Source organism: Drosophila busckii, chromosome X (genome assembly GCF_011750605.1).
Source record: "Drosophila busckii strain San Diego stock center, stock number 13000-0081.31 chromosome X, ASM1175060v1, whole genome shotgun sequence".
NCBI lineage: Eukaryota > Metazoa > Arthropoda > Insecta > Diptera > Drosophilidae > Drosophila > Drosophila busckii.
The window spans coordinates 12,386,600-12,412,992 of record NC_046608.1 but is presented as its reverse complement, the minus strand read 5'-3'; the positions used below and the strand labels follow the sequence as shown (position 1 = coordinate 12,412,992).

Here is a 26,393-nt window from a genome sequence, read left to right as displayed (position 1 = left end):
TTTTCGGAATTTTGTCAAGCTTAACAATTTCTTCTTAAGTCAAAAGCAACAAAAAAATTAATAAACTCGTCTAAAAATTTTAACACTCTACTCTATTATATGTTTTTTTTTTATTATTTTTATAGAAAAATCAACAAACTTGCAACAATTTTAAAATTGCAAATATTTTAGCTCTCAACTATTTCTTTAGCTTTAGCTCTTATTGATATTGCGTGCTCGTTCAGAGGTCAAGGCGGGTCAAGGCTAGTGCCAAAGTCCAGCGCTAAGCATTAGCGGGGCCAAGCCTTAATGTTGCGCTGCCTTTTTCTTGTGGGCGTGGCCCTGCTTTTATATTTATGAGCACTACGTGTTGTAATGGGCGTGATACGTTCGCTCGCTCGCTCGTTCGTTCGCCTTATCCATAATAAACAAACATATAATTTTTATATTTATTTCATATATCTTTTTTTTTTTTGTTTTTTACAACGACAACATAAAACAGTCGTCAAATTTATTAAGTGACATTTTCTGTTTTTTTGTTTTTTCCAACGCGAAAAAAATAAAAACATTTGTCCAACAAACACACGCACGCCCCAAACTGTGAGCCAAAGATACTACCAAAAGCAAAGTGTGTGTGCGTGTGTGTGTGCTAAATAAACAAATAAAAAAGGTTCATTTTAAGTTAATTAGAAGCGCCCGCGCGCGCAAACAAAAAAAAACGCTAAAACTTCTATGTTAAACTAACTTTTTTTTTGTTTTGTTGGCTCTCTGCTCTGCTTGCTGATAAACATAATAAAAAAGTGTGTTTGTCTGCTGGTTTGTTTGTTTTTTAATAAAAGTGTGTGCTGCGTCCAGAGCAAATAATTCACGCTCTATGCTGAGCAGCCTTGCAAATTGCAGCTTAAATAATTAAAATAAAACTTTTTGCACGTGCAATTGATTTCTTTACTAAGAAACTATTTTCTAAATAATAAGCAGTCGATAAACTTTAACTTAAGGTCAAAGCTTTTGCATCAAAACTATTTGCAATGTTTTTTTTTATTATCTTCTTTATACATTAAATTCAAACTATTTCTAACTATTATACAACAATATTCAAAACAAATATTTTCAAAATTAAACAAGAATTCATCAATTAGAAAACTATTTGTATGCTTTAGAAAGAAAGTACAAATTTGATGGCTGCTTGATTAATCAAAATTATTTTTAAAACAAAATTAAGAAGCAGTAAAACATGTGAGTCGCTGAGCTTCTTAAAAAATTCGTATTCGAAAATAATAAACGATATATATTATAAATTCTCTCGATGTTCACTTCGTTTGATAAATCGACTATACAAATTAGGAAATTATATAAATACAAATTTAAATTTTTTCCTTTTATTTATTTGAATTTAGAGAGCTATGTGTAAAAAAATAAATGTAGAGAACAAATAGCTTTTATTTAATATATGTAATAAAATAATTTTATTTATAAAATTATTTTAATTTATTTTATATTAAAGAATTATTTTATTTTTTTGCTTAAGCAAATCTTCAGTTGAACATTAATCATTATTTTAATATATTAATTCCATTCATTTTATAAATCTTCTAGCAATGGGAGACAACTAAAATTTTATATTATTTTAAAGAATTTATAAATGTTATAAATTAGCAAATATAAAATATTGTAAAATTTATTTCATTTAATTTGTAATTTTAATTACTTAATTCTAAAAAAATTCTAAAAAATGTATATATATATAAACATAAATTACATAAATGATTCAAAAATGAATTGTTGACAAATTTGCCAATCGAAATGCAAAAACTTTGCATATTTGCCAATTGCTTTTGATTAAAGTAAATTGCTTAGCGACGACCTCAGACTGTGGGACCAGCCAAGCTATTTAGTGCTTTAATTGCATTTCATTTAACTTTCTAGCCTTATTGGCAATATTTTGTTGCCGTTTTGTTGAAGCAAAAGAAAGCAAATGAAAATGAAAAGAAAAGTTGTGCAAGTCATTGCCGTTGGCCGCCCCAAAGTGTTGAAAATGTTGCTAAATTGCGTTGCGCTCACACCCACACACCTTTCGCCAGTTGGTTCGCCCTCTGTCACTAATTGCATTGCCGAGTTTTTCTCACTTTGTCGTCGAGCGTAACGCTTGACAATTTGATTTGTCGCAACATTTTCACATTTTCGCATTTTCATCGTCAGCCCCCCCAAGGGCCAATCAATCAGAATTCTAACGGCACAGTGACATTAGGCATAGTTTTATTGACTATATAGCAAATTGACAGCTGCGACAAAATGAGCAAATGAGTTGCAGCTGCTGGTAAATGAAAGCGAACTTTAGTTTTATTAAATTGCACAAATTCAAACTTGGAATTTACAAAATTGAGAAAATGTAATGTGGCAAGCTCAAGTGGCAACACTTGTGAGTTGAATGAGCAGCTGCGCTGCAGCGGCGCGTGTTGCCTCAGCTGGCGGCAAATGCGCAGGAGCTGCAAACAGCTGCGCGCAGCGTTGCGCGTATTGTTGCAACAGCTGTGGCTGTTGCTGCTGCAGCAGCAGCAAAGCTTGCAACAGCGGCGTATAGTGCACGCATTGCTCAGCAAGCGGCAGCTGCGTAAATAAAAGCGCCAGCAATTTATCTAAATGCAGCGCTGGCTGCAACAAATTATCGCGCAGCATTAAACGCGCGCTCAGGCCGCAAACGCAAGCGCGTTCAGCTGCGCTCAAGGGCGCTGCAGGCAGCAGCGCTGAGCTGCAAGCGCGCTCGAGATGCGGCAGCGTTGCAGCTGCATGTTGGGACGCCCAATGTTGCAGCAACCAATCGGCAAGTTGCCAGGCAAATTCACGCGCTGCCGGCTGCGCATCAGTGGCGCAAGCAGCCACCAGCTGAGCCAGCAGCTCCTGATACTCTGCTGCCAATGCACCCAGCGCGGGCATGCAGCGCCAGAGCAAATTATAGTAGAGCAGACTGGAGCTGCTGCTGCTGCTCTTCGATTGATGCAAAAATTTGAGCACACGATTGCGCACCAGCTGCAAATGATCGGCAAACTGATGTGCGCTCATGCAGGCGCCAAAAATGGGCAGCAGCTCGCAGCAGCGCTGCAGCACTAGCTGATCCTCCAGCAGCGCTTGACTGCAATGCTGCAGCGCCTCCATGTCCAGCTCGGCGCTGGCATTGAACTGACAGGGCAGTCCGCGCCGCAGTGTGCGGCGCAGCAGCCCAAAGAGCAACTGACGCGCGCCTGCGCCCGCCAGCGCCTGCGCTTTGAGCAACTGCAGCAGCTGCTTCAAACAATCGTAGCCGACGACAACATGCTCCATGTCCTTGGCATTGCGCATAAAGTTTATCAGCTGCGGCAGCATTTCCTGGCACTTGCGCTTGGCATGCGCCATGTCCCGCTGCCTGGCATAGAGCACAACAAACTGCGTCAGCGTTTCAAACACTGCACACTTGCCGCTCTCCTCCAGTCGCGCTGCTGCGCTTGTCACACGCCTCTCCGCCTCCATTAGCTGCGGCAGCAGTGCGTCTGGCATATGCTGCGCCAGCTGCTTCAAGCAAAGAATTGCCTCGCGTGCTCCATCCGCATAGTCAACGCTGCTGCCCTCCATGCTCGACAAGCTGCTGCCTTCAGTTTCGTTGTCCGTCTGATCGCCATGTCGCTCCTCCGTCAACTCTTCAGCTTCATCCTCTTCATCGTCATCATCGTCGTCGTCGTCGTCATCTGCAGCGCTTTCTGTCTGCTCAGCTGCATCCTCATCCGCATCGCTGTCCGCTTTCTTTGGCATCGCCAGCAGCTCCTTTATAGTGCCGCATGCCTCCTTCACCAACACCGCAAAATGTGGCGTCAGTTGCTCTGGTATTTGCTCGCAAATCAAGCCCATTGTCTTGTAGGTCAGCAGCTGACCCTCCTCATGCTGGCGCAGCTCCATGCAATGCGCCAGGAGCTGCGGTGCCTGCTGCTTAAACTTGTCGCCATCCACAGCACTCAACGCATTGATGATCTGTTGGAGGAGATTTATTAACAAATGGATGTTTCAATGGATATTCCAAATATATCTATTAACGACTCGAATTAGAGTTTTATGTTTTCAGCAGAATGTTTCAAATCGAATCGAATCTATGCAATTAGCTTAGGCTCGAATTTTGTTTTAACCTTTGCGTAGTTTTCTTAGTTTTTTAACTGCGCTACTGATTTAATTTATAATAAAGTTCTCGTTCTTTAAGAATTTCTGCTTAATCAGACATAAGACATTAGAATACTAATTCGAACTATTCCAAATGATGCAAGTATGAAATTTGAAGCTGAGTCTTTTTGGAAGAAAATATAACTAAATCGATTACTTTATTGAATTGATTTTATATGTTGAAAACACTTTAATATGAACTAAGCAACACGTGTTAACTTTTAATTTCAAATTTAAGCGACGAGTCTTTTTGGAAGAAAATATTACATGTGGAATTTTGTGTTGATGCGTCTACCTTAAGGCTCGCCAATTTACTTAAACTTTTTATAAATAATATCAATAGCTAGCTTTTCTTATAGCACATAGCACTGAAGATAGCGATGGAAAATCGACGATATTTGCGATTTGTCGATGTTATCGACACATCGCTAAGCGCAAAATGTTTAAGCAACAATTTATCGATGTTTTGCTAACTCTAACGATAATTCTCAGTCTCTTAAAGCTATTGGCTCTAACTCACCTGAACTGCATTGGAGCGCAGCAGGAGATAATCATCATCGCTTGAGTCTTTGATCAAGAGCAGCGCCAGCTCCAACGTGCGATCAAAGTAAGCGACAAAGTCGCTCTTGAGTATCTTGGCCACACACTCGATGGCGCTGAACGCCATTTGGCGCAACGAGGGCGAATTGTCGCCGGGCTGGCAAAGCTTCAGCAGACGCTGCATAAGATCCGCAGCGTAGGGCTGCAGCAGATGCGGCTGGAGACTCTCGCAGTAAATCTCGAGGGTGCAGAACATGCGCGTCTGCGTGCTGGGCTCAATGTCTGAGCGACGCTGCTCGTCGCTTAGCTGATCAATGTACTGGGTGAAGAGAGGCATAAGCTGCGCGGCCTGCTTGGTGATCTCCGGCTGCAGGCACTCGGCCATGATGGAGAGCGCAAAGTGCGCAGCGCGCCGCACCACGCGCTCCTCGTCCGCAAAGCCCGTGGCCAAGGTGGCAATGAAGCCCTGCAGCGGCTTGGCCGGCAGCATATCCGAAAATCCCTGAGTCATGAGCGCTAGAAACAGCAGCGCTGCCAAACGCTGCAGCGCTGTACGCTGCGACGCCAGCTGCGGCTGCATTAGGCGCAGCGCACGCTCCGCCACGCGCGCCGTGTTCGACTCGCTGGCAATGTGTATTAAAATTTGCGTAGCTTCGGCCAAAGCGCTGCGCGTTGAGCCAAAGTAAAGCTCCTCGCCAGCGGAGCTCAGCGCCGGCGGCACTGCCAGCAGCTGATGCAGCGTCATGAGCAGTCGATCCATCAACTTGAGGCGTATAATTTGACGCCGACGCGACTGCACGCAGCTCTTGAGCGTTAGCAGCGCCTGCGTGCGCAGCTCGTCGCTCAGATAAACGTCGCCGGACAGCTGGCAAAGCTCGTTGAGCAGCAGCGGCAGCTGTGGCCAAACTTGCTCCGGCGCATGCTTCAGCAGTTTCTGCAGCGTCTGCAGGCCGCGGCAGCTGCGTCGCGGATGCGGCTCGCGTGCAAAGACGCGCGTTAGCTGCACAATGGGGCAGACGCTTGCGCTTAGCTGCTCCAGGCAATGCGCGCACTGCTTGCTGTAGAGCGGTATGGCCAGCGACCAGGCGCTGAGCAGCAGTTCGCTCAGCGGCGTTGCCTCGTTGCAACTCTGCTGCACGCCTTGCAGCAATATGCGCTGCATTTGTGGCAAGTACTGCTCGCATAACTTGGGGGCGCTGCTTAGCAGCAGCTTCAGTAGGCTCAAGCTCAGCAGCTGTTGCTCGGCGAGCTTGCAATGCGCCGCCAGCAGCTCAAACAGCTGCTCATTCCATTCGCGCACATCGTTGTCCAGCTGCAGTTGCATCAACTGCGCCACATTTTGCACCACCGCCAGTTGCAGCGCTTCGTCGTCGTCGCTGCGCAGCGATTTGAGCGCCGTCATTAGTCGCGACTGCGCTGCTGGCAGCTGCGGCTGCAGCTCTTGCCACGCCTGCTGCTGCATTAGACGCTGCCTCAGCGTATTGCCCGCACACTTGCGCAGCCCTGGCGTATACTTAATGTCGCCCAACACATCGCAGAGCCGCAGCATTGACTCAGCATCGACGCACTGCGTTCTCAGCTGCTCGCTAGACGCGCGCGCTCGCTCAGCTATGGGCGAAATCGCATCCTTCAGCAGTCCCAACAGCTGCTCCTCATTCTGCTCCTTTAATTCGTCCATTGGCTTCTTTTTTATTGCGTATTTTCGATTTTCACTCTAAGAATTTATTAAATTTCGTTTGTTTTATGTCGAAACTAAAATGAAAGCTAAGCATAAAATAATACTCCAATTTTTTTTTTTTGATGAAATTTTAACTTTTGCTTGAGAAAAAATCTTATTTTGTAAACAAGCTTGTAAAGAGTGTTGTCAAAAAAGATTATTTCGATATATATCGATAGTTTTACCGACAAAAATAATTTATTTATTGCGTAATTTAAACTTTACTCACATATCTATATAGCGATTTTATCTTTTGACATGTTCTAATATTTTTAAACAGATTTTGGTATATAAATCAGTGAACGGTGTCCAACTCATAAAATGTTTAATTATATTTAAACTTGGCTGGGGAATAAAAAGATATTTGAGACTATCTAAATTCCAATTTCAAGTTATAGGCAGCCAGGGCTGCCATTTCCACAGATCTGGTATTTTTTTTTTAATTATATTTAAACTTGGCTGTGGAATAAAAAGATATTTGAGGCTATCTAAATTCCAATTTCAAGTTATAGGCAGCCAGGGCTGCCATTTCCACAGATCTGGTATTTTTCGAATTGTGAATGCGGGAAAAATATGAAAACAGCGGAAGTTTCATGAAAGCAGCTTTTTCCAACCTGCGGTTCTCATGTCAAAAAAAAACCAGGTCTCGAGCTTTGGAAACTCCATTTCATGAAATACTTTCTGAAATCTCTCCTACTCATTAATTTCAAGCGTTTGTACATTTTCTTTTTATTGAAATTTATAAATATGTGTATATATGAGAAAAATTGCAGTGTATAAACAGATTTTGAAAGAAAAAACAACAAAAAAAACCTTGCGACATAGTTGCGCTTAGCGTTCGTTTAAAAAAAATCCATTTCAGCACAATTGACATCCAAAATATCATCGTCGTAGCTAATCAAATCGTTTCTCATCAGCGTTTCCCACTAGTCTCATGTTTATTTCATGAGTTTTCTCTTGCGGTTCATGCTCAGGCGAAGGCGTAGGATTCGATATGCGTTGCTTGCCAGAGCCAAGGGACATTTGTTCGTGGAGACAAATCTTTAGCTCTTCCATTTTACGTTCACGCATAAATGCTGCGACTTGTTGCTTGCGAGATTTTGTCTTATCCTCACTGAAAATGGACTTTAGTTGCGCTGGCGTTATTTGCTCATGTTGCTTTAGCAGAAACAAAAAAACACCGCCCGGTGTACGTCGACGATTTCCATTCTTAATCATTATGCCACCATCTGCTTCGATGCGCTGCGTCTGCTTGTAAAGCTGCAATGGCAAATCAATGCCAAGCACTTGAACCACACGCACGATAAGCTCATCCTTAAGCTCATATAGTTTGCTGGCCATTTCGCTAGCGACATCGCAAGCATCGCGAGCGTTTAAATCATTCAAGTCGAGTATATGTCTAGGCTTGCCGAAGTTATTACCACGTCGTACGCGCTGGCCCAGCCGTTGCTTGACTGAGGTTTTAGCTTGCTGTGCGGCGGACTCGTTGCTGCAGCTGAATTGACGTCCGCGCTTTAGTGCTGACGACTCATTCGGCGAGTCGAATAGACGACGCTTAAGCGATTTCTTATGCTTTTGTGGAAATGCATAGTTTTCCACACTGCGATCATTACCAACTTGTCGCGTGAGATTGCAGCTGCGCATGTTCTCGCTTAGCGACTCCTCCTGCAGCGCCGCAGTCCAAACGTTGTAGTTCCTAAAGCGTGCTCCATGTGCATCTGTATCCGACGATACACGCACCATTATCTTACGCGTCTTTTTGGCTTCGGCCGGCGCAGTCTCTGTTCGTTGCTTTTTAATGCAGTCCTCCTCCGAAGATTCACCCGACGATGACAGCGTATTGAACTCGGACTCGTCATCCTTTCTGGCTAATGGATTCGCAAAAGTCTTCACTAAACGCACTGGTCGCTGCAGCGGCGTATAAATATCGTCGCTGGAGGAGAGCTCTCCATCTTCCAAAGCGCTATCGTTGTTAGTCTGCAAATCCATTAGCTTGCCAGCGACAAAAAGAGTTTAAAGTAAAGGCATATAGCAAAATATATGTCAAGCGTTCTATAACTTACCAATTTCTATTAACCAAGCTATATATATATATTCGATGCGTTGTTCAAAAACAAATTTAGCCTTCGCAAGCAAAACGTTTGCCTAAATTTGCACGTCTGTCAATAGTTAAGCTTCGATTACAGTTCTGTTAGCTCTGCCAACTCGTTTTAATATAAAATTTCAAGCAGACTTAAATAATATCTACTAATAATCGCTTTAATGCAAGCAACTTTTTTGAAAGAATTAATCTTTAGCAGAAATAAATTATATCGAATAGCAAGTAGTTAGGCTGAGCCAACTCAATTTAAAACAAATCGTTACTCAGATCGATAGTTAAGTTCGATAGCATTTTAAGCAGCGCTGCTAACTTGCAGCAAACAAACTTTACGCACAGCAATTGGCAGTTTGTTTAGTTAAAATTTTAATTATATTAAAATTAAATAAATGATTAAAAATCAACACGATAATATTTTGAGCTGAAGCTGCTAACTCATTCAGAATGCGTTCAAATAGTAACGAATAAGCTTCAAGTGATTGCTACAAAATATCAACACCGCTGCTCATTTTCAATTCCATAACAGTGTTGCCTACTCTTTTTTATAAAAAATTAAATTCAACTTGTGATCGAATTGGAAATTGAAATAACGCATAATTATTTCGAACTTTAATGCATTTGCTCGCTTAATTTACATTAAAATAGCAACCGGAACTGGAACTGGGTACGGACATGTTTCAGAATTTAGCCAGCAAATGAAAATAAACTAAAAATTCTAGCTCTGCTTCTTCATTCTGCGCTATTTGCAGGCGGCGGCAGTGCAGTCTCTGAGCGTTGCGCCTCCAGCTGCTCATTGATGGCCTCCAGCTCAGCAGCAGCAGCAGCAGCAGCAGCTGCTGGCTCGCTGGACGGCGCTGCATCATCTGACTGCACAATGGGCGGCGGACGTTGTAATTTCCAGGGATAGACGCCGCCAAAACGCTCGAGTAAACTAACACGCGGCACTGGGCGCATGGGCAGAGCCGTGGGTATGCGGCTATTGGTCTTGAGCAGAATCGAGGCGGCGCGCAATTCGCCATTGAGCGCATTATACAGCTCGAGCTTCTTGCGTGCGAGCAGCTCCGTGGTGGGCAGCTCGATGGCCTGGCAAACGCAATTGTCGCGCCAATAGGCAAACTCATCGGGAGTAAAGGCCATGTTCGAGATGACATTGAACTCGTGCTGGAGCACAACGTCCTCGTAGCGCAGCTGGAGCGCAATATTGGTGGGCAGCTTGCCCACATAGTAGCCCTCGGGCAGGTGAACAATGCCAACGATTTCGGCTATGCGATGCTCGGCGGGCACATCGCCCGGATTTATGTTGAGGCGAACGAAACAGTTGAGCGCCGTCTGCTCGAATGCACTGGAGCCCAGCAGCTGCTCCAGGCGATGACGCGTCAGGTGCAGCGCCTGCAGCTGCTCCAGGCTGCGCAGCGGACGCGCTGCTGCTGCTGCTGCTGCTGGCGCCAACAGCGTCGTCGCCGCTGGCTCCTCATCGTCCAAACGTATTGGCGTCGAGCGCAAACGTCGCAGCTCGCGCACAATTTCGGACTTGGGTCGACGCAGCGGCTGCTGCGACTGTTGCTGCTGCTGCTGCGGCTGGAGCAGCTTCAAGGGCTGGAGCTTCAAGGGCTGCTGCACATATTTGGGCAAATCGATTAGCTGATAGCGTCGCGTAGCGCGCTTCGACTTTGGTTTGCTCTCGGCCATGGCTCAGTTCAGTTCCAGAAGCTCAAGTGCCAACTGCTCAGCAACTAAATTTTTTAGGGCATATAGTACCTTTCAGTTAAAGCAATTATATGTATGTGTGTGTGCATAGCCTACTACTAATATTATTTTTAGTTTCCACTGCTAACAATTTGAAAATTGCTTTTGACTTGTTGCCAACCAAATGCGGCAAGCAGCCAAAAAACACTTGACAGCAGCAACCAGGGCTGCAGTCATGCTTATTGAATTTTTAGTGTATGTATGAACTTCAAATTCAACCTCGAGCCAAGTCAAAAAATAATTTTTGAATATAAAGTTGCCTCTTTTATAGGCAGCACTAGCATAAGCGGCAACTAAATTTGCCAAACGTTGTAAACTTTTGATGTTGGTTTAAGAAATTTCAAGCTAAGAGCTTAAAATAGTTATTTTTTTATTTAAATTACATTCTTGTTTACGTTACGTTTAAATTATTAATTTTAAAATCAGATTCACCATTATTTGTGGGCATTAAATAATTGTTTTGAATTCAATTCAAGTAGTCGAAATATTTCGAGTTCTAACTTTTATATTTATTGTAAATGCAGCCTTTCAGTTTTTTAAAATTCACTTTAAAGAATTTAGCATTAATTTCGAGTAGCAAGCGTAATTATTATAACGTAATTATATTTATTAGTTTTATTACAAGCTTAAGTACTAATGATAAAATTGCTTCATTTTTATAATATTTGCTCAATGCAAATTATTAACTTTGAGCTATTCAATGCAAAGGTAATCAATGATGTTTATTTTTTTACTCAAAATAAAATTCAACAGTACAATATTATTTCTAATACATTGAAATGCATGCAATACAAACATTGATCCAAGTGCAAGAACAGAAGCTGAGCTGAGAGCGAGCGCAAAGAGAAAGAGAGAGCGAGAGCAGCGCTGCTTTCGTTCGATTCGCCGCCGTTGCTTAGAGAGCGCAAGTCAAACTCAAAGAGCGTATGCGACAAGTCGAAGCTTGTGCTAGCGCAGAGAGCGAGAGCAGCGCTGCTTTCGTTCGTAAGCGCTCGATCGACAGCGCCGCTGCTCAGAGAGCGTTTATCGTTGGAATTGAGGCTGTGTTTAGTTTTGACTGCTGATGTTACAGTTATGTTCACAGCACTGAGGCCAATTGACAATGGGCAAGTTTGTATTGAATATTGGATATGGCAATAGAAAAATGCAATATGTATAATTTAATTTTCCATAAAATAAAATAATTTTCCATCGCTCAACACCAGCTCATAATTTTAATTATTAGTTAGCTCTTTATAAATAAATAAATAAAAAATTGAGGTTTTTAACTACTATGCAAAATTATTTAATTAATAAACTAAATTTGAGCTTTAATTTTTTAAAATATTTTTATTGCATATTCTTATGAAAAAAATAATAAAGCTAAGTACTATAATTATTTAATTTAACTTTTGTTTTTAAGTTTCAAAAATCAATAAGAGCGTTTAGTTGGTCTTATTAGAAAAAAGAAATCAATAACTACGGTCTCTAATATGTTAAATGAATATTAAATTTTATAATTAATGTTTGCTTAACTTAACATTAATTTAATTTATGCGCTTAATTTGTATACTTTTGAATTCTTAATGAGTTTATTTTATTGAGTTTTGTGTAAAATTTCTTTCAATGTATTTTTAAATTTTTAAATTTAACAACTAAGCCACTGCCACAGCCTAGCAGATCCTGCTTCTTCTTCTTCTACTTCTACTTGCATTCCTTTAACTGTGCCGGCGACCATAAATGCCAGCCAACTATTAAATTTATATTAATTTGGCATTTTATGCGCCATTTTTTATTTTTTATTATTATTATTACTGCTTTTTTTTTTTGTTCTTTTGCTTGGCTACAATTACTTGGCACATACGCGTGGGCGCATAGGACGAACGAATTTTTGGTGCAGCATTTGCCATTAAATTGCTAAGAGATTTATGGCACAATTGCTTTAATTACAGTTGCAGCTAATTGTATGCGGCCGAAGGCAGCTGCTCAACGTTCCACAGCTTATGTGTGTGTGTGTGTGTGTCTGGCCATGAGCCCAAATCGTCTGGACGGAAAAGCTGCTCTTGCTCTAGCGAGCCGACATAAATAACTTGGATGTGTGCCCAAAGCTTGAGAGGAAGCCTCAAATCGAAATGCTGCTCACGCATCGATACGAAACAGACTCACACACACACACACACATATGTGGGCTGTTCTGGGTGGTGGTTGGTTGGACTAAGAACAAAAGTCGTTTATGCAAGCGCAGTCATCATCATCATCATCATCATAAAGCTTCAGCCTTCAGCTCCGAACTTCATTGATGACCCCATTGATTCGACTCGTGTCTGTTGCACGCACGTAGTTTTTGCTTTATAATAAATTTATAAATTAATTCTCTCGCCGCACTTGCAAAACACCTTACAAAAAAAAAAGAAAAAGAGGAAGAGCGCCAAAGCCTTTTGCCAAAACTGCCGCTTGCCATACAAATTTTCTTCTCAACATCACGTAGCAGCCATGAATGCTCATTTCAGCTTACATCTTTCTTTCGTCTGCATGTGTATGTGTGTGTGTGTGTGTGTGTGTGTCTGTGTGTGGGCGTGGCATATATGCAATCGTGCACGCATGATGAAGCATTCAAATCAATCATAAACCAAATCCAAGCAATCCCTTGCGCATATCCCACCTGCTCAGCTCCATGGGCAACCACTACGTATACTTGATGGCCAGATGATTTTCTTTTTTATATCGCTTACATTGTTGCGTGATATTTCTCTCTGTTTGTCAGTTGACCCGCATATTCTAGCAGTCAATCAATGAGCTGATCTACGGCTGTACAAATTATAAAAAATTTTGAATTTCTGCCATGAATTAATTTCATTTAAGAAATCAACAATAAATTAATATAAATCATTTTTAAACATTTATGCTAAAGTAATATAAATAAAAGTTACGTTGTTGCGGTTTAAAAATGAGTTGCTTTTAACGTTTATATATATTTCGATTATTTAAATTATATTCAAGATGTTTTAACAGTAAATGTTGAGTCTGCAGCTAAAGCTTATCGAATAATATTTCAATAATGATAAGTTCTAAGCCCTATACAATACTAAAATAAACGATATTATGTTCTATGATATACAATATTTTGGAATTACAATTACATTTTATAAATAATATTTGTAGACTTTATTTTCACTTATTACTAGTCAAGGCAGCGGGATTTCTATTTCAGCGTCAAACGACGACGATTGAGTTTTTGAGAATCGCAGCAGAAAATCCAGTAAAGTACTCCTGGCATCCTTCAAAGCGTCTTGTCGGCAATTCCATGGCGTAGAAAAAATGTTGATTATTGCTTTGATTACATAATTAGTTAATATAGAGACTTACTGCGATTCCAACTGCTAATTTGACGCTGAGCATTTGCAGCATTTCAAGTTTTCATTCGTAAATATGCAATCAAAGTGTATTAAAAAGTTGAGCTCGCTTAATTTTGCTTCTTAACTTGAGATCTTTAAGTCGTAGCACTGCTTCAAGTTCGTAATTTTGCATTGAGTTAAATGAGAACAGATTAGGCAACTGGAAAAGCGAGAAATGATTTCAAAAATTTTCTGCTGTCACGTTTCGGAGCTTGAAGCTTAGGATGAGAGTTGGAGTGGAATGGGAATGGGTAAAAGAGCAGTCAGCGCTTTTTCACCTTCCACAATTGCAGCTACGACTTGACGCTGACAGTCGCACACACACACACAGAGAATAGAAAAGTTTTCCGGCCAACATGCAAGCAAAACAACGAGGAAGGAGAAACGAGCAACGAGAACAAGACCACCCTCATCCAGCTTGCCTGACATGGCAGCATGCTCGAGTTATATGAATATATATATATATATATATGTATAGTAAGGGTACGAGTATTTAACAGGAACGTCGGATTCGAGATCGGGGGCTACTGCTTTTTGGTTTCGCCTATGGTTTTGCTCTAAGTGAAAAACAAGCAAATAAACGCAGCGCCTGCTGCTACAAATGAATCTAGAGTACGGCTACCCATGTCAAAAAATATAATAAAAAGCAACAACATGCAGAGCAAAAAACAAAAAAAAAAAAGAATAAAAATTATAATAAAAAAAAAAGAAAAAGGCGCAACGCAAAAACGAAAAGAATATTTTTGCTGCATACGCTAAAGCAGCCCCACACACCCCCTGCCCACGCCACTGCTCGCTCATACATAGGCCCAGAGGCAGCGCGCTTTTGCCCAATGCCACTGACAGCCAGCGAGCGGGGGTGGGGTGGAGTGGGTTTGGGTAGTCGCATGGGCGCTAGGAAACTTGTTTGTTGCACAGAAACAAAAGCGCTTCCGCTTTTCATGTAAACTGACAGAAACAAGTGTTAATGGTTTTGGGCTTAGGCTAACAGAATGCCAAACAGACAGCCCCAGCCGAAAGACAAAGACAGCGATATAGGCATAGGAATAGGCAAAAGCATAGAGAATTGAGCTGGGAATGGGAGTAGCTGCTTAACCATAGCGAAGATATTCACAGTTGAGAACAAACTGATCGTTAATTAGAGTTGCGATTGAATTATAGAATAAAAGATATTGAACACTTGAGAATTAGCACTAAAAAATATAAATATAGAGATCTTCAAATCTTAAGATTCCATAGACAAATACGCGTTGCTTTATGTTTAGCATAATAATTTAGAATATGTACAATGAATTCAATTACTTTTACATCTGTAGACATTTCAGTTCAATATTAAAATAAAACTGTCTTTAATTTTATTGATCTTTCCTGAAATTATTGCAAGTTGTAGCATTTTGTATACAGATCTGAAGTAACTAGAATATTTTTTTACTAATTGGAATAAGCTCATGACTCTCACTGCTTTTTAACTGAGAAAGGATAATGATCTAACGAACTTATTTAAGAAAGTTATTTGATCTTGAAACAGCATCAATTCAACAGCTTAAACCCAGGCTTAAGTCACTATTTAATTTGACTTTAACTTATCTCAGATTTCCAATTGAATATTGCTTTTAAAATTCACCAATGCTAGGAATTGCTTCATTTCATTTCAAAATTTTAAGTTATATAGTTCATTGTATTAGAATAAGAAGTAAAAGTAGACGAATATTGTTGAATTTAGATTAAATTGGTGAAATTGCATTCACCAACGCTAAGTTCAACAACAATTCAACACAATTTTAACAAGTGATTGGTATAAATTGATGATTGGTGTTAATTTTATTTTAAAATAGCTGGTGAAGTTCACCAACAATTCAACACAATCAAGTGATTGGTGTGAATTTCATCATTAATATAAATTGATGATTGGAATTAATTTCATTAGCGTCTTGTCTTGTAATTAAAGTTAGTGAAGTTAGTAGAGTGATAGATAGAGCTTACTAAATGCAATTTATAGTAAACTTGCTTTCTATATTTATTTACAATCATTTTAGCTAATGAAATTTTATGCGCGCTTCAATCTTTCGGATTTGCAGCTGCTCGAATGCCAAAACCCACAAGCCCACAATGCACTCTAAAGCTAACTTGCTAGCACCACCCAACCACCCACCCTCTGAGCGCACAGTTTAGAGGAACGAATGTTTTTTTTGTTGGCAAAGCATTTGCTTTAGTAGCGTTGGTATGTTACCTACAGTTTTTCGCCCCGGCGTATGCATATGCAAATGCCACGGCCTACATGTGTCAGTGTCTATTTTGCACACACACACACACACCCCCAACCACACACTCCGCTTGCCATAACTGTGTCAGAGCCAGAGCAGAGCTGCACAGCTAAAAAAAAGAAGAAAAAATAAGAGAGACTGGGCTTGGACTTGTATGGAAAGTTTTTTGCCTGCATGTTGACTATGGCTACGCTTTTTATACACTTTGATATTTATGTTAAAAAATGCAAAAGGGTATCATGAAGTTGTGCACATGTATGTGACAGAAAGTAGAAGGCGTGGCACAGCCCACATTGTATATACTTATATGCTTGATTAGCAAGACAAACAAAGTCCGTCCGTCTGTATGAGCGCAAGTTTCTCAGCAACTGTAAGAGCTAGAGCAACCAAATTTTATATGTAGCTGCTGCTATACCCGAACCCAAACGCTTTTATTTTATATATATTTATTTCCTTCCCCCTGCCTCGCAAATCGAAAAATATGGAGTACACACACAATATTAAGCAATTAAAAAATATGCAAAAATCTAAAATAAAACACAAATACGCTTTGCATTAAGCAATGCTTAAAATTTCAGAACGATCGGGCAAGTAACTTAGCAATTATTTACTACTCAATTTTCAATATAGACAGCAAGCAAGTTGTATGTATGCAAAGTGTATATAATAGTTGATTACGCCCAACTTTAATGCATGCACTTGTTTCATATATGCAGCTCTCTTTTAGATTTTGCAGTTTTTTTCACTGTGTGTGTGTGTGCTGTAGATTTTTTGCTCGTTGTAGTGTAAAATTACAAGAATGAAAATGTATTTGCAGAACTCAACTAATTAGCTGAATATGAGCCATGTTGCGATTCAAATATGCACATGCCACACACGGCTGCATGCCACACAGACAGAGCATGGCGGTGGGGGGTGTGGGTGCAGTTCAATCGAGCAAAGAAATATGGAAAAAAAAGTGCTGCTCAATTACTTAGCAGCGCCATAAATTTTTACGCAATGTCGCTTGCCAAAGCTTTTGAAGTTTTAGGAGTTAGAGTGAAATAGAGAGTAAAGGCTGGGGGCGTGGCAAGTGTTAAAATTGTCGTTGCTGAGCATCGAACGCAGCTGCTGCTGATGCTGCTGCCCCAAAGGTTCAGCAGCGACTACTAAACTCGTTTGACTTTTGTTGAAAAACTTTTCAAACGCAGGCGTGTGTGTGTGTGTGTAACAAAAATAACTGTTGTTTTTGCAGCTGTGGCAGCAGGTGAGCGCATAAATTGCGCACATTAAAGCAAGTTATTGTAATTGCTGCAAGGCGACGTATACGCAATTTTTTAACGTAAAGCACAAATTACGTGCAAATAGGCTACACACACACACACACACAGCGACATGTATACGTATCATAATCACAACACATCAAGTGACAATTGAAACCGCAAACAGCAAAAGACAAAGGGAATAGCAGATTACGTATACGTAGCAGCAGCAGCAGCTCCTGTTTGTAACTGATATGCCACGCCCACTAGCTACCCCATCACTCCTGTGTCTGTCTGTCTTTCAATCTCTGCATGCGTAATATGCGATTAACTGCTCTTGAGGCGCAATTAACTGTAAACAGACGGAAATACGCATTTGCAGAAAAGCTGCCCCCCACCCACCCACTCTCACACACAGCTGCAGGTACGTTGGCTATGCTGCTTGGGGGCAGCTCTCTCTCTCTCTCTCTCATACGTATCTCAAAATTCCAGCAGCCTTCGCCTACGCTTTTGCCATTGCCTTTCCACATTGTGTGGTAAGCTCATCAAATTGAATGCGCTGCCACAAGCTGCTGCTGCTGCATGTTCCGCTTATTGCAACAATGCAAATGAGCTAAATTGAGAGAGCGACATTAGTTTGCCAAATCAAATTCATTAACAAACGCGCTATGATTTATGCCTGACAAATAATTCGGCATTAGTTATTAGATTCGGCATTATTTGTATTAAACTTTCTGCTTTAAGCTTATTATATTTTAATAAATGATAATGATAGTTGAATTAATTTTCATTTGTTTAACATAACAAAAATAAAACTTCGAACTTTCAACAAAAATTGCTTCAACTAAAATCGTTAAGCAGTGAGAATCTAAAAAATATATTCACTAATTTACAAAAGCTTGGAGTAGTCACTAATAATTCCTAAATATTTGGCAATTATTAATAAGCCCAGTTATTAAGTTAATTGAGCAAAACCGAAATTAGTTTAGCTTTAAAAAAATAATGCAATATTTACAATTTGAAATTTAAAAAGTAGCAACAAAATTCGATTCTTCTTTTTTTTGAATTCTTAACATTTGTTGTTCGTATTGAAATACAGTAAGCATTCCATATGAGCATCTAAACTGAACGAAATTTTGTACAAGAAAAGTTGAAATTTTAAGCATTGAATTCAAATAGTTGTGCTATTAAAATTCACTTCAAGTAACTAAGCTTATTAAAGTAAAATAAAAAAATAAATGCTATAAATTTAATATACATTTATTTATTATACAAAAATAATATAATAACTAAGATAGGCAGGTCTAGCTGCCAAGGCCATCGATTTGCAAATTAAATAAATTATTTTTGAAAATACATACATTAATAATCATTTATTAATATTTATATTTTTATTTAAGTATATTTATTTATATTTTATGAAGCGTATTAAAGTCAAATAAAAAGATGAAATGTAATTTTTAATTACATGCTAATATAATTACAGTAAATAATATTAAATATTTGTTTGCTTATTTATTTTAATTACAAAGCGGATTAAAAAATATTTTTTATAACAATATATGAGCTTATGAAAATGAATGCAAATAATGTAATGTAATGAAATGAATGAATTAATGAAAATTATATTAAATTAAATTATAAATCAAGCAATCTAACTCATGTTCTCTCCCTCTCTCTCTCTCTTCCCTCTCTCGCTAGTTCAATAGCTGCACTTGTGGTAAGTTCATAACAATTTCAATGCTCAACTCATGCATATGAAGCAAGGAGCTGCTGCTATTTTTGTATTTAATATTACACATGCAGCAAAATATTATAGAACTTAAATATAAATAGTTTATGCTCACACTTGCTGCTGCGGCTAATAAAAACAACAAGCTCAATGCCTAGGCGTACATTTATTGTTATATGCATGTAAATAAATCTGAGGCAAAATGATTGATACGCATACGCAGCGTATGCCGCAAGGAGCTTGAAGTTCCACTTAATAATAACAGTGCGTTAAATTAGACAAACATCAAGTGCGACATATGCTGCCAGGCAACACTGTAGCTGTCTCGCTTGCACATACTCTGTCTCACTCTCACTCTCACTCTCACTCTCATGCGCTTGCCTTTGAGTGGCTTGAAGAAATATGTTCAAGTAAATGACGCAAATGACAAACACACGCACACAAAACGGACAAAGCGGACAAAAGGACAGACGCACCGCACCGAATGAAGATGCCAGAGTCAAGTGGAAGAAGCTGCACGCACATTGCCCATATTACATTTATATATGTATGTAATATTTTTTGTGCTTTCCGAAAAGCCAGCAAAGCAACGGTGAATGACAATTGCAGCGCATATCCGCTTCCGGGTTTGGGTTCAGCCTCTCTCTGCGATTTTGTGTGCTTCTTATTATTTTTGTAAGCGCCCAGAACAAAAGAAGCAGACCACATCAATTTGGACGCGTGCACATTTATCCTAATCACACACACACACACACAGACACACATACGAGACGCTCTGAGGTTCTTTTATTATTTTAGTCGCCGTGGCACGCCCACACGCCCACACACGACCGCCGCAACATCCGCTGCTCACTTTTGTCGCAATTTAGCTAAAAGCGTCGTCTAAGAGGAAGTCCTTTTTATATTCCTTTGTATGCTGCTCTGTGTGCCTGTGTGTGTGTGACATTCTCTTATAAAAATGAGATGCACAAGTGCGCAACATAACAGCGCCCAGGCCACTGCCACGGCCATGCCCCCCATACCACCGCCCATCGCCACTTGAAGCCGCAGGGCGCAACTCGCGCGCTCCTTAATTTGTTGGCTTTGGCTTCCTAGAGGATTTGCTAGCGCTTCGTTTAAGGGGATATCATGACTTTGTTATGCATTTGCAAAGGTGACCCGATAGCTTAATCGCCATTGTTTGTCTCGCTCTGTCTCTTTCGCACCATTTCGCTAGAGCTACTTCTTGATTCTTCTCTTTAAACTGCAGCTCCAGCTGAATTATTCAAATATTTAAAGTAAGCTTAAGTAATGCATAAAGTATTATATTTTACTGTTATATTTTATTTATATTTAAGTGTGTGCTTTTCATATATTTTATTAAAAAATTTAAGGCCCAACAAAGTTACATTTAATTTTTTATCAACTTATTTTGAATATAAATGAAAATTCAATAAATATTTACTAAAAATATTAGTACATTTTTTGAGGCTGTGCATTTAGCATGAAGCGTAAATCTTTAAATCAATTTAGTTTGTAATTATTAAAATTAAATTGACTGCAAAAAATTAATTATAGAATTAATGAATATTTGATATCTATTGTTATTGTTGAAATTACTTTTAATTACAAAAGCATTGGTTAGTAATAATAATAATATTTAATATTGCTTATTTCTTTTCATAATTAATTAACTTTATTTTATATTAAAATTATAAGTATTAAGTTTAAATTGATTGCTAAAAATTAATTTTATAATTAAAAGTAAGTTTCATTGCAATACATATAATAAATAGTATTCGTTAGTAATAATAATAATAATAATTCATATAAATTTATTTCTATATCTATTTTTTATAATTACTTAATTTATTTTAAGTTTAATTTGCAATTATTGCGTTTAAATTGATTGCTTGAAATTAATTATTTAATTTAAAATTAAAATTTAATACAAACATAATAACATAATGTTACATAATTGATTTTCTATTTCTACTAAATTACAATTCTTCAAATTAAAGTAAATCGCAACGAAAAGAGTGTTACAATTTTGATTATTAATTAATTATTTAGCAAGCAATTTGTAACTGTAAAGAAGCCTGCCATATAAATTGAATATATAAATTCTTAATAGTTGCTCACTGATTTGATTGCTTTTTTTTATTTATTTAATTATTTATGTATTTTGTGCGAGGTAATTATGACAATGGCTCGTTAGCAGATTAGGCAGCTGCAACCCCCCAACGCACCCCCCCTCCCTATTAGATAAAGCTGAAGAAGAGATCCAAGAGCTAAACGTAGTCAAAGTCGTTGGGCGCCCAGAGCTTGAGTAACTTGTCAACTTACATACACATGTATGTAAATGTGTGTGTGTGCGTAGGTGGGCTGGGGGGGAGGTGTGTGGGTACGCGCATTTGACACATGTCGCCATGTTGGTGGCAAGGACAGGGGACAACTGTTGCTGTTGGCATTGCTGGGTTCGTGTCTTGGTTGTGGCGGCCGGAAATGGCATCAATGTCAACGTCGGCGCCAAAATAGCTGCCAGACACATGTCCTTATGCCTCTGCATGTGTGTGTGTGTGTGTGGTTGCCAGCAGCACGTTTATGTCTATGGCTGCTGCTGTTGGCTTCACTCTCGTCTGCTCGTTTACAGTCATTTATCATAAAAATATTTTGTACTCGCATTTTTATAAACTGTTTTGTTTCACACCCGCAACAGATACAGATACACACACACACACGCACACACAGACGAATGACAGGCACACGCTCAACGAAGCGACATTTTTATGAAGCTAATTTGATGTTGTCATTCTTCATTTCTCATTTTTGTTACGCCATTTTCATTTTTACAGCCTCAGCACCCACACACACACACACACACACACACACACACAATGAAATTCCAAGTCGAAAAAAATACTATTGCATGCGTCATAAAGCGACACCTAACGGCCGTGTGCTGAAGCTTAACGAGTGTTGCATGCAACTTTCTTCTCCCTCCTCCCACAACAAATTTCAACTTCTTAACTGCCATACTCAGCGCCTCAGTTAGTGCAAATGATATTGCAAGTTCGTATAAATTTTAAGTGAGTGTAACAATGTCGAAGCTGCAATCCATGCTTTAAATAAATGTTAACCCAACTCACACACACACACACACACACACGTACTCATCAATTTGCTACAAGTTTTCCCACAATCAATTTTGAGCTTAATGTTGCTTTTCAATCTTTGCCTTTTCATTTCAAACAAAGTTGTCCCCATTTTGTAGTCTCAGTTTTGTTTTTAATTAGCTTGCAACATATTGATGCCACAACAAATTCCTTGAATACTTCTGGTCAACAGCAAGTCACTAAAAGATTATAATGAATACGCAGAAAGAAAAGGAAATCCTTTCAGTATATATTTCCAAGTAGTTTAGGCTGTCCATTCGATACAACTCAAAGCAAATGCGTTACAGATTTTACAGCAAGTTGCAACAAGCTAAAAACAACAATAAGCTATTCTGGATTTGGATTAAGCTGGCATCTATTAGTGTAACAATTTCTCTCTGATTTCTTGGAAAAATTGATAGAGTAAGAGCACACTAGGTTTTTCTTGTTTCTGCATGCATAAAATTTAAGATATTTAATATCATATTTGCTTCAATTTAAAATATTTTAAACACTTTTTGTAGCATATAAAAATGCAAAATATAAAAATAAATGTTTGGCCTTGCATTAAATGCTTTAAAGCATTTTGCTATAATAAAAAGCAATTATTTAATATTTAAACAAATTGCAATTATGCATAAAATTAATTATTTTATAAATTAGCGTAAGCTCAAGTGCAACAAACAAACACCGGGGGCATAACAACAGTCACTACACTTCACAGCAAACATTGCGCCCACTGACATGAGCGTGACATGGAGCGTAGGCAAAAGGCTGGGGGAAAGCGCTGTCTGTCGAATACCCGCCACTGCTTGGAGAGTGAGAGTACGCGTTCAAGCTAGCCAATGAGCAATGAGTAAGGTGCAATAAGATCAACGGTAAATGCAAAGCCACGACAGCCTAGAGAGCGAGAGCGCAAAAAGTAAACAAAGCATTGGCAGCAGCGCTGCCTTCAAATGCCCGCCACTGCTTAGAGAGTGAGAGTAAGCGCGCGCTTGCCTAAAAATGAGCAGGAGTCTAAGTAAAAACTGCAATAGTATTGATCTACGCTAAATGCAAGCCCACGTTTGCTTAGAGAGTGAGAGCGCCAAAGGCGAAGAGAGCTTCGGCGGCAGCTCTGCCTTCAAATGCCCACCATTGCTTAGAGAGTGAGAGCGCCAAAGGTGACATGAGCGTAGGCAAAAGGTTGGGGGAAGCGCTGTCTTCGAATACCCGCCACTGCTTAGAGAGTGAGAGTAAGCGTTCAAACTAGCCAATGAGCAATGAGTAGGAGACTAAGTAAAACGGCAATAGTGTTGAGTGCAATAAGATCAACGGTAAATACAAAGCCACGACAGTCAATAAAGCGAGAGCGCAAAAAGTGAAGCAAGCATTGGCGACAGCGCAGCCTTTAAATGCCCGCCACTGCTTAAAGTGTGAGAGTGAGTGCGCGATAGCCTAAAAATGAGCAGTTATCACTTTTACTTCTTTAATTCTCAAACGCTGAAGCAGAATTCTCGTTTCTACTACCTTCTTATTTCTTATTCGCTACAGTAAATCAATTGAGTGAAATGTATGATATTTTTGGAGTTATGATAATGTTAAGAGTGAGTAAGATAGATGAATGCAGATGAATGAATAGGCTAATTTAGCAAAATCAATACATTGAGACTAAGCATTAACTTATTTAAGCCTTAACTCTTTAGCTTGCTATATACAAATTTTGTTGAAGTGAATTCAGATGAAAGTGCGAATTTGGCTTAGCGGCCGTTACGACGTTAAGTCAACAGTTTGTATGAATTTGAAATCAATTGTCCGATTTGCTGAGCATTTTAGAGCTTCAACGCCCAATGTGGCAGCCTCTTTAATTGAATTAGCAGAGCATGTGAGTCGAATTCGAATGAAGATAAATCATTGAAATTTTGAAATTTTGTGCTTCAATTGAGTTGGGCCTAAGCCTTCATGGAATGTTGTTGGCAGTGCCTACAGCTTGGAGCTTACAATGTGCAACGTGCAACATGCCAGGTTGCAATTTATTAATAATCGCATTAATAGCAATAATTGCCAGAGTGAGCCTCAATGGCTTTGACTTTCGGCTACTTAGGCAAGGTGAACACACACAGAGAGCTCCAAGGATGGGGATGAGGATGAGGATAAGGCTGAGGTGTGCGGTGTCCTGTTGCCTGTTTGGTCGGTTGGGTTGGTCTGAAAGTTGCTACGAGCTGGTTGGGCTGGCTTTTGTTATTCGTTTAATTAGATTTCTCAAGAAAACCACAAAAACCGCACATTTTCTCAAGGCGGCAAGTCTTGCTAAGAAGACGAGCAGCACAGCCAGCGAGCCAGCCAAGAATGTTTTGCTAGAGAGAGAGAGAGAGAGAGAGAGCGAGCGTTGCGTTGCGTTGCGTTGCAATTTCTGAGCTTAACATACAAACCACACCACAGACAAAGCAAGAGAGAGAGAAAGAGAGAGAGTGCCGGGCTGCCCGGCTATTTTCTTATTGGAAAGTTGTGCGGGCTATTTCTCAACGGTGTGTATGAGCATTTCGCATTACGTATACGCAACGTTCGCCTCTGCCTCGTTGTCTCTCTCAAATATTTTCGTATAACTTTCCATTTGTGCACTTTAATTTGCGGCCAGGGGCACAACTTTTGCCGCCCAACCGCATCAAAGCGAGCGGACCAACTCATTGTGCGGTGCCCAGAGTGGAAGGGGTCGTGTCTTTAGGGCAATTTGTAGGCAGCTTAAGGCATGGCCACACCACATTGTTGCATTTTGCTTGCTGTTGATCTCAGACTCTCTCTCTGTCTCTCCCTCTCTCTCTCTCCCAACTTAAGATACAACTGTCACGCTAATAAGCAGCTATAAACTCAATTAAAAATTGTTCGCTAAACGAAAGATAATAACTTGGGGGGCTGCAACAAATGACCGCAAGCTGGCAGCCACGCCCACGCTGCCGCCAAATGGCAACACAGACGTCAAGTTATGCAAATGCCGTAGAGCGTTAAGCATGGCAACTAGAAATTAGGCAGACATGAGTGTAATTAAGACACTGAGCGCTTTAAATTGAGTCAACGAAACAATCGCTTAGTTCGTCATGCGTTATCGATACTATCGATCATTTGTATAAGCCAATTTATGCACTGAAATCATTTTAAAGATTGATGCCTCAATTGAAATATTATTTAAAACTATTTAAACTAAATAAAAATACTCAAATAAACTGTCGAAATTTTTTTTTTAATTACTTACAAGCGAACATCATTTTGAACATCATTCATGTTATTCAAACTTTAATAAAAGTTACAAGCAATACAAATTAAATAGACTCAAAGCTCAACTAGCTTAAATAATTATCTATAAATACCGAATTATTTTCGATTATTAGCAATTTGCTTTAAGCATTTAAATTATTATTCAAAAATAATTGAATGAATTATTTATTCAAATTTAAATGCAAACGCTATGCTTGTCGCAAATGTTATCGATACTATCGATATAAATATATGATATAATGATATAAAATAAAAATATTTAGTAATATAACCAAGCAGCTTAGCTTAAGCTTCAATGCAAAAGTTAGCGCTAATGTATACAAAGTCATTTAATAGTCTTGACAACAAATTTAGTTACAGCAGCTTATTTTTTTATTTATTATTAAAAAAAAAGAGAGAAGAAAAGAAAAGCTAAAACCTCACTTAACTACAAATTATTGTTGTCGCCTTTGTAGTTGCTCGTCTTGTCTTCATTTTTAACTTATTTGCTTATTTTTTTTTTTTTTGCTTGCGAGCTTGAGTCAATGCTAATGTTGTTGTTGTTATTGTTGTTAAACAAAAAAATTAACGCTGGACTGAAAGCTTTAGCTGTCATGGGAACATTTATTGCCATTTGCTGGGCGTGGGTGGTGGATGGTGGGTGGTGGGTGGTTCGTACGCTTTAGTTGGCGCTGCTCATTAATCTTCTTTGACGCGTTTAAATCACATGAATAACAAATTAGTTGCTGTATTACTAACCCTAAATGTGGGCGTGGCAAGCAACTGACACGCGTGTGCAACAAAAAAAAACAAAAAAATGTCAAATGTTGAAAAAAAAAAAAATAAAAATGTTATAACAAAAGCAAACGAGAAAAGTCCACAGTTTGCTCTCACTCCGCCCCGCGCTCTACTCTTCATCTTATTGTTGCTTGCCATTTTGCATAATTCATTGGCTTGTCTAACGGTGCGTATGCTTTATATTTTATTCATTTACCCACTCACATATGCCCCCCCCCCCACCACCACCCCTCGCTGCTGCCGCCACCGCTTTGTGCTCGCTGTCAGTTTGCTAATTAGCAGCGCATTTTCATTGCCGGCTGGCTGGTTGGCTGGCTCGTTGGCTTACAGAAAAACTCGCCTTTCATATGCAGATTT

The 26,393-nt window shown here is 39.4% G+C and overlaps 3 protein-coding genes across 3 annotated transcripts; all 3 read right to left on the bottom strand.

The window, feature by feature from the left end:
• Window positions 1-2,297: 2,297 nt before the first annotated feature.
• On the bottom strand, window positions 2,298-6,472 carry LOC108607178 (maker265). The gene is made up of 2 exons (XM_017997834.1): window positions 4,682-6,472; window positions 2,298-3,978 (listed from the first exon to the last, which is right to left on the bottom strand). Exons 1-2 carry the CDS (start codon window positions 6,377-6,379, stop codon window positions 2,383-2,385), a joined length of 3,294 nt encoding a protein of 1,097 aa, XP_017853323.1. The 5' UTR covers window positions 6,380-6,472; the 3' UTR covers window positions 2,298-2,382.
• Window positions 6,473-7,193: 721 nt separating this feature from the next.
• On the bottom strand, window positions 7,194-8,579 carry LOC108606005 (phosphorylated adapter RNA export protein). The gene is given in 3 exon segments (XM_017995828.2): window positions 7,194-7,330; window positions 7,332-8,410; window positions 8,482-8,579. Coding segments are annotated over 2 exon segments (1,146 nt in total). The 5' UTR covers window positions 8,408-8,410; window positions 8,482-8,579; the 3' UTR covers window positions 7,194-7,260.
• A 512-nt stretch (window positions 8,580-9,091) lies between these two features.
• On the bottom strand, window positions 9,092-10,298 carry LOC108605962 (RNA polymerase-associated protein RTF1 homolog). The gene has a single exon (XM_017995781.1). It carries the CDS (start codon window positions 10,203-10,205, stop codon window positions 9,246-9,248), a length of 960 nt encoding a protein of 319 aa, XP_017851270.1. The 5' UTR covers window positions 10,206-10,298; the 3' UTR covers window positions 9,092-9,245.
• Window positions 10,299-26,393: the final 16,095 nt, after the last annotated feature.